At 50.5% G+C, this 8,309-nt stretch overlaps 3 protein-coding genes across 3 annotated transcripts; all 3 read left to right on the top strand.

The window, feature by feature from the left end:
* Nucleotides 1-1,001: 1,001 nt before the first annotated feature.
* PFICI_03067 (pectate lyase F) lies at nucleotides 1,002-2,042 on the top strand (the record flags this gene model as incomplete). The annotated part of the gene is made up of 4 exons (XM_007831648.1): nucleotides 1,002-1,484; nucleotides 1,611-1,661; nucleotides 1,725-1,778; nucleotides 1,842-2,042. 4 exons carry the CDS (start codon nucleotides 1,002-1,004, stop codon nucleotides 2,040-2,042), a joined length of 789 nt encoding a protein of 262 aa, XP_007829839.1.
* Nucleotides 2,043-2,665: 623 nt separating this feature from the next.
* Nucleotides 2,666-3,631, top strand: PFICI_03068 (uncharacterized protein; the record flags this gene model as incomplete). The annotated part of the gene is made up of 2 exons (XM_007831649.1): nucleotides 2,666-3,236; nucleotides 3,366-3,631. The coding sequence occupies 2 exons, from the start codon at nucleotides 2,666-2,668 to the stop codon at nucleotides 3,629-3,631; spliced, it is 837 nt and encodes a 278-aa protein (XP_007829840.1).
* A 2,179-nt stretch (nucleotides 3,632-5,810) lies between these two features.
* On the top strand, nucleotides 5,811-7,108 carry PFICI_03069 (uncharacterized protein; the record flags this gene model as incomplete). The annotated part of the gene is made up of 3 exons (XM_007831650.1): nucleotides 5,811-6,530; nucleotides 6,605-6,756; nucleotides 6,814-7,108. 3 exons carry the CDS (start codon nucleotides 5,811-5,813, stop codon nucleotides 7,106-7,108), a joined length of 1,167 nt encoding a protein of 388 aa, XP_007829841.1.
* Between the last annotated feature and the right edge of the window lie 1,201 nt (nucleotides 7,109-8,309).

The raw sequence follows: 8,309 nt of genomic DNA on the forward strand, positions 1-8,309 counted from the left end.
ACTGATCAGATCTTGACAAGATAGAGACGAGGGGAAAAAAAAATTTCAACATTGAGGGTTTCGAAACGCCAAATTCAGGATCGACCATCCATGAGAGACACATTGAAAGATGCATTCACGACAAAAGACTACACCGCTATCGAGAGACCTGCGAGCACGGAGGGACAACGCTTGCCCAAACGCGAACATGATCCGACAACGATACCACAGAAATAAGCTTAAAACTTTGATCATACGACATCCATTCTGTCGGTAAATGCTCACAATCAAACGCTGCCCCAGGATTTGGAGGCTCGGCGAGCCCTGGGCGGCTGGGCAACCAATACAATTTGGCTCATTCGGAGCATGTCCGCCGAGACCCGGTTACGTTGCGATTGGACGCCTTGCATCTCAGCACAATCTAATCGACTCTGTTGTTTTGGGACTATCTAGCTCGAATTCTATACGAATACGTTTTGAGAAAAAAATGTTCCATGGTGGCTCGTTTTGTCCGTCTTGGCATTCCTAATCCAGCAGAGTATTACTTCGGTCCCAACTATCTCTGGAGAGTTTCGACATGACTCTTATTACGCTCAAGAAGCGCACCATTGAGCATCTAGCGATAACTTGTGTCGATAACAATCAAATTTCTCACTGTTGTCATGTGGTTGAACTTTGACAACAGCTGGTACGTGGAATAGAACCTAGCAAGGCCTGGACCATAGCGCTGTAATATGACGAGTCCTTGTCATCTCACCAAGGCTCGAGAAAGTCAGAGTCGATACGACTATAGATATTTTTTATCAGATCTATATATGAGAATATCTGGATTCATGTTATTCCACGAATGATTATCTGTTTTGGCCTTGAAAGGTACATACGATGATAACGGATGCCCTTGATCGACTTCAAGATGAGCAAGTTGTCGAGGCGTATATATACGTAGCAGCATTCAGATCATTCGCAATGTGTCCAGAGCGCCTGGGAAGACAAGACTCCTCATGATCCATTGACAGTTCAAGATGATGTACGCTCCAATCCTCAGCCTGTGCGCGCTCCTCTCTGCAGTTCCACATGCACTCGCATGCCTGGGCTACGAGGGCGGCGTCCCCACGCCGACATCGACCAAGACCAACTCGGCCGTCATCGTGGTCGCCGCGGGCACCACCTTTGACGGCGGCTGGGCCAAGTACGACCGCGGCTCGGGAGCATGCAACGACCAGGCGGAGGGCGGCGACGCCGACGCCGTGTTCCTCCTCAAGTCGGGCGCGACGCTCAAGAACGTCATTATCGGCAAGAACCAGGCCGAGGGCGTGCACTGTGACGGACCCTGCACGCTCGAGTTTGTCTGGTTCGAAGATGTCTGCGAGGATGCCATTACTGTGGTTGGTGGACCCCAAGAAATGAAACCCAGAATATCGACCATGTTGTGTTCTAACCTCATGTCCTCCATACAGAAAAACGACAAGGCCGGCGAGCATTCTTGGATTATCGGTGGTGGTGCTGTACGTATACTCTTCGGATATTTTCTCGCTATCAACTTTGTGGGCACATGATATAGCCAACGCGCATGCCACTTGCCTTTGCATGACATGTATGCAGGAATTTTCTGACCGAGAACGAACCCATAGTATCACGCCAGCGACAAGATTGTCCAGCACAATGGCTGTGGAACCGTCAACGTGAGTAGCAAACTGAACCAATGAATTTTCGACAGGTCACAATCTGACATGCATCGACGACAGATCATCAACTTTTACGCAGAAGACTATGGAAAACTGTACCGATCATGCGGAAACGTAAGTTCATACATTGACTGACGACGATGCACCACTCAGCTGACGCATCCATCTCCAAAACAGTGCAGCTCGCAGTGCAAGAGAAACGTCTATGTCGAGGGTACCACTGCCCGTGATGGTGGAGAAGTCGTTGGCATCAACTCCAACTATGGTGACACGGCGACTCTGAAGAATGTCTGCACTGATGCCTCGCACCCATGCCAAATGTACACCGGATGTTCCAATGGATGTGAGCCGGTGAAAGCTGGCTACTGCTCGGGATGAAGATTGTCATGCCGACTTGGATAGTATTGCCAATGGGCCAATGGACCGAAGTGTAGCAGAGAAGCCAGAGTAGGAGGTTGCCTTGTACATACTTGGGCTGGAAATGCTTGGATGAAATTTTATACTCGTATAACGATCGGAAGTCCAGAGCAACCATTGGACCACGAAATGCGGTGAATTGAAGTTGAATGCCTCATTCTGTGTCAGTCCATGTGGAAATTAAACGGCCAAACTCCTCTACCATGTGATGAATTATTTTGCGGCGATAATGAAGAAAAAACTCCCGAAGGACTGCAACGCCATGAAGCCCGTCGACTATACTGTGCACAAATTGCCGCTTCAGGGATCCCCGAGATGAACGCTAGCCCACCACTGCATAATCGACCCACTACCTACCTGGTCGGCTATGCTGGTCGGTTGGCCAGTGACTCCTCGCCGGTGATGCGATTCAGCGCCTTGGAAGCGAGAAAAAAAATTGCTGCTGCTATTCCGGATCCCTGGTTCTGGTGAGATATATTGCTTGATTGCACTGCACTGCACTGCAGCACCCCAAAGTTGTACAGAATATACAGCGCGCAGATCATCACCAAACTTTGCAGACCCGAACAGCGAAACAAAAAATCATGGCACTACCATTTGCGACGCCCGCCTCGCTGTCGCCTTCTTTTGTACTGTCGTACTGCGAAGCCGGCGATGTCGACCAGCTTTGCAACGTCTACTATGAGGCCTTCAAGGAGGACCCGGGCAACTCGCACTGGTGGTCGCCGAGCCGGGACAAGATGATGGCCTGGATGCGCACGAGGATTGAAAAGAAAATGGCCGACCGCAGCATTCGACACTTCAAGGTCACCGACGTGGCCAGCGGGGACATGGTCGCCTTTGCCAGGTGGGACATTCCGGAGGGGTCGGAGCACTTTGGCGGCTGGTTGGGCGACTGCAGCAGTAGCAACAGCAGCAGCGGTAACGACGGTGCCGCGGTCGCTGCCGCTGCTGCCGTCAATGTCACCAAGATTGTTGAAAGCGAACCAAGTCCCCAGGATGCAGAACAAGAGAGCCAAGAGGTTGCAGCCAGCGCGCCGAGCGTAGAGCAGCAGGTTGTCGATGTGCCGGAAGGAGCCGACCCATTTCTGGCCTTGAACTTCTTTGGCGCACTAAAAAAGGCGTCTGCTCAATGGTATAAGAGTGATATGCTTGGTAAGTCTAATAACAAAAAAAGCGACATTGCCCGTCTGTCTACCTTAAACAAGGTACAAATTACGCGATGGAGAAAAAAAGTACGGGAAATTCTAACACTCGTCTTCTTTTTTTTTTGTTCTTATTTAGGCCTTTCACTCATTTCCACGGACCCGAAATACCACAGACGCGGTGCGGCCAAGGCCTTGATAGTCCCGATGCTCGAGCTGGCTGACTCGCATGGAATCACGGCATACCTCGAGGCCACTCCAGCAGGGAAACCAGTTTATGAAAAGCTCGGATTCCGGCAAGTCGATAGCCTCGACTTCAACCTCCAGGAACTCACCAAGGGGAATCTCGACGGATGGTATAGACTCTCGATCATGACGAGAGAGCCGCGGGCTAAACCCCAATAAGTCGTGCCGGGGCGGCCGGGGCCCCGATAGTATGAATTTACTGCAAGACAGTAAGTAAGTAGTACAACACTAGTATCAGAGATGAGAAAGAAAAAGAAAGAAAAGCAATAGTGATAATTGGCATAATTCTAGCTGGTCACGCGCCTGTTCGTACGTATTATTTCGGAAGTCTTTGCTTTGGCACATGTTACACCAGCCCAAGTAATCCGTACATACATATGCAGCCGCCTTCTAAATATCACGTAACGCTCACGCATCGTGCGCCGAGTGGCACGACTGCAAATTGTTGCTGGCCGTGCAGTGACATAATTCAATTGTCATGGTCCATGTGCGGGAGCCACAAGAGAAACGCTGTCCAAGATATAGAAGCTTGGTCTTGTCGTTTGATGCGACCAATACCCGTGCGTGTGGCTGCTTATTTTGGCATGTATGTATGGTTAAAATCAGCAGTCAGCAAAGAAGGGCAAGCAATATTCTGCCTGTTTCTTGTCCGCTGCAGGGTGGATGGCCAACAGATGCTAGCCGAAAGGTCTTGCAGTATACGCCCTGGTACCCCGCCAATCAGCCTTTCCGATGACTTCCGGAAATGTTATTTTCCCCAAGGAGAAAAACTGTAAAATCTGGGGTCGAGGTGTGGTACCTAATGTAGCAGCGAGCTGGTAGTGGTGGGTGGCCATATGTTTTTTTGGTGTGAGCAGAGAGCTGAGCGCCATAATGACGCCAAGACATTGCTACCATCAGTCAGTTTAGTGTTTAGGGCGGCTGAAAGAGCTCTCAATTCTCAATTGGGACAGCCTCTTTATTTAGAAGCACAAAGCTTATTTCTCGTTTCGTAGTCATGGGAATGGGTAGTTTGTACGAATGGTGAAATTCTTGAATATATGGTTAAATATCGAGAGCAGGATTGAATGAGGGAAAAGAAGAAAAAAGAAACGGCAATCTCCACGTGGGCGGCGCCGACAATGCCGATACTTTGCGCCAACCGAATTGCAGCCACAGCACAGCACAGCGCAGCGCATCGCATCGCATTTTGCATGGCGGTTGCCAAGTAAGTACCGTCGGTGCTCACATACAACAGTAAAATTCGATCATTCAGGGCAAAAATGGGATCCCATCTCAAAGAGCGGGGAAACAAATCACATCTTTATTTACAGCGCCTAGGTTAGTAGGCATATTGGCATCATCAATATCAAGATTGCAAACCACCCCCCTGGACTGGTGATCGACACTCTAGTAGCGTCCTGCTGTGCTCAAGCGCCCATCCAGCCCAAGAAGCAGTGAGACTCGTATTTTTACCGGAAAAGGTATCATCATCAATGGCTACCCTCTCCTCTCTCACTCTCTTGGATGTTGTGGCTGGGCTGCACTGAACTTGTTGCTAGGCATTTGCGGCACAAGAAGGGGGAAAAAAAAAGAGGGTAGCAATAAGCGACAACCTAACCATGCATGATGACTTCACGCCTATACCTCGCCCGTTGGGGGAGAGAATGCATAGTCGCGCGCGAGTCACCAACTGATTGGAGAGACGGTGCAAACTCTCTACTTCAGCTCTCTGGGCCGTACTTGTGAAGTGGTAATAGCCAAGCAAGTAGTTGGCAGTAGTTTACCAGTGGGTGGTAAGGCAAAAACTCACGGTAATAGACATTGGATGTGACATTCAGCCACCAAAAAGCTTGTCCCGTCCTTTTCCAACGGCGCCAGCATGGATTGGGATGTCCATGGTCCAGGTTTCCCCATTTCTCTGGCCCCAGTACGATCGCAGTGATCGTCGGGAGCCCTGGCTCCTAAGGCAACTTACAAGTTTCCAGGGCCAGGGGTTGGTTCCGGCTCTGCTCAAGTCTCTCTCTCGCTCGGGTCAGATCACATACAGCGCACTTACGCATGGCGCAAAAAAACGCAGTCAGCGATCTTTTTCTTGCTTGATACGACGAAAACGACGATCGTTCTTCATTTTCGTTGTTCGTTTGATCATCCCCCCTCCCCTTCCCCGTGGACCATGTGGACAGGGTCCCCTTTAGAATTTGACCGATATGCGACCTGTTGAAATACCCATATCATTCCCGTTTTGTAGTAGATTCGCACCTGCAGCAAATCTACCATCATATATCTTTCTATTTACTGCATCTACATGCCACATAACTACCCTTATTATTAAATTAATGTGTAGTAATACCAAACGATGAAGTCGTCACTCATCGTTCAGCTCTTCCTATGGGGCGCCGCCACGGTGTCGGCCTCACCAGTCCACAACTCTATATACAAGAAGCCTCTATACAAGCGACTGAAACTTGTTGACCTGGCCCAATTCGGAGAAGGCTTTCACACCATCACCTTGGAAGAAGCAAAGGCCAATGCCGCCAAGAACAATGCCGAACATGCCGGCCTCCTCAGCGGCATAACGGGGTCCAACAGCAAGGCGGCCAACACGGTCGTCCACAACACGGCTGCTTCGACAGACTCGGGAAACAACGCCACGGCCGTCAAGGCGGCGGCGGCGGGCAACTGCACTTCTCCGGCCACGCGCGTCGAGTGGCGGTCCCTCTCGGACGCCGACAAGCTGGCCTTTGTCGGTGCCATCAAGTGCCTCATGAACCTCCCGCCCTCGGGCGCCTACTCGAGCGCCGGGTCCACGAGCCGCTACGAGGACCTCGTGGCCGTGCACTCCATCATGACGGACTCGATCCACATGGTCGCCCAGTTCCTGCCCTGGCACCGCTACTACGTGCACGTCTTTGAGTCCATGCTGCGCGACGAGTGCTCGTATGCCGGGCCCATGACCTGGTGGAACGAGCCGCTGGATGCCGGCCACTTTTCGACCTCGCCCGTCTTTGGGGCCGACACGTTTGGTTCTGCTCCTCTCAAGACGTCCGATAACCAAGGAACGTGTATAGACGATGGGGTAAGTCTAATGATGATGATGACGATGATGTCTCATATTTCGTGTATTTGTGGAAACTGACTCCTACTTTTAAGGCCTTTTCAAACTTGACCTTACATATTGGTGGCGAGCGCTGCCTCTCACGTGCTGTAGACGAGACCGCAACAACGCAGTGCAGCACCGACTTTGTAAACAGCTGCAATTCAAACAACAAGTATTCTGACATGGAGAGCTGCTCCGAGTTTGGGTAAGTCGTCTTCATCATTACTTGACAGAAGCTTCCTGCTAACCTGAGCAAAAAAAGCCCTCACGGGTACGGACACAATGGCATCGGCGCAGTCATGTCCTTTGTGTCGATATCGCCCGGTGACCCCGTTTTCTTCATGCACCACGGCTTCGTCGATCACAGCTACGTCCTCTGGCAGAATGCGGACCTCACAAACAGATTAAATCAAGTCAATGGTTGCACCGACTCGGCATGCTCTAGCCAGCTCACCGCCGACTATGTGCTTTCCTCCCAAGGATTGCGACCAGAAGTCAAAGTCAGTGACGTTTTGGACACGCAGGGTGGCTATCTCTGCTACGTCTACGACTCGTAGAGCAGTGTCGCCATTTTTTTGTATGATTTTATTTTTAATTCAGTCAATTACAATTCTTGACTGGCTTTGCAAAGCATTCTAGCATCATTTAGCGTTATGCATTCATGAGGTTTGTCGTCGTGGATCATGATTCAGTCCGTTCTCAGGCACAATCTTTTACATATCTATCTATCCAAAGGGATTAGATTTAATGGAATAATATTCATTCCTTGTGATAATACTTTACAATAATCACTGGGTATACATCTTATTGAAATCCCTTGTGCAAAGACTTTGGCTAAATGTTATAAATCCTCGACTGAGAGTGTGCTTCCACTAAAGCTAGCGCCACCGTGGCAGAGCCTCAAAGTTCAAATTGCAATTCCCTGATCTATCGATAGCTTTGCTAGGAACTTCAAATCAGCTCATAAGATGTGATATAATTATTCTTTCCCCAGAATACATGCACAATTAAGCTCACATTCAATAAATGATGCACTGAATTTTATAATTTTGTCCATTGTATTAAGCCCCGTGAAAAGGGGGAAATGACTACTAAAGAGTCGATGCATTTGCAGAAGAACTCCCTCCCATGACCCCGATATGAGGTGTGTAAATCAACCGATAACCTTTTTTCCTTGTTCATACCCGATGAATCATCGCTTGTAGGTTCATATAGATGCGGTCGGCCTTTTGAGTAGCCAACTAATGTGTGCGTTTGATACTGCCTTTCTTACAGGATCATGGCAATCGAGAGACCGACAAAGCCGAGGAGAGCAGATGCGGCCTTGAGGGCGGAAGAGCCAGCTGTGACGGGGTAGGTCGAGGTTGCCTTTGCGCTGGCACTGGCTGTCGAGTTCGAGCCGCTGTGGCTGCCAGTCACAGTGGGGTAGCCAGACTGGGCACCATTGCCCGAGCCGGAACCCGAGCCAGAAGAGCCAGTGGGGTAGCCAGATGCAGTGGCGAGTGTGGAAAGAGTAGAGGGCTTGGCGCTGGCAGTTACAGCATCGTTCGAAGACGTGTACTTTGGCGAAGATGAAGAGCCGGAGCCGGAGCCGGAGCCGGAAGAGCCAGAGCCAGACGAGCCAGAGCCAGACGATCCCGAGCCTGAGGAGCCAGTGGGGTAAGCACCTGCCGAGCTGGAGCCGGAGCCGGAGCCGGAACCAGACGAGCCAGAACCGGAAGAGCCAGAGCCAGAGCCGGAAGAGCCAGAGCCAGAGCC

This window comes from Pestalotiopsis fici (assembly GCF_000516985.1).
Source record: "Pestalotiopsis fici W106-1 unplaced genomic scaffold PFICI_Scf_2, whole genome shotgun sequence".
In the NCBI taxonomy this organism is placed as follows: Eukaryota; Fungi; Ascomycota; class Sordariomycetes; order Amphisphaeriales; family Sporocadaceae; genus Pestalotiopsis; species Pestalotiopsis fici.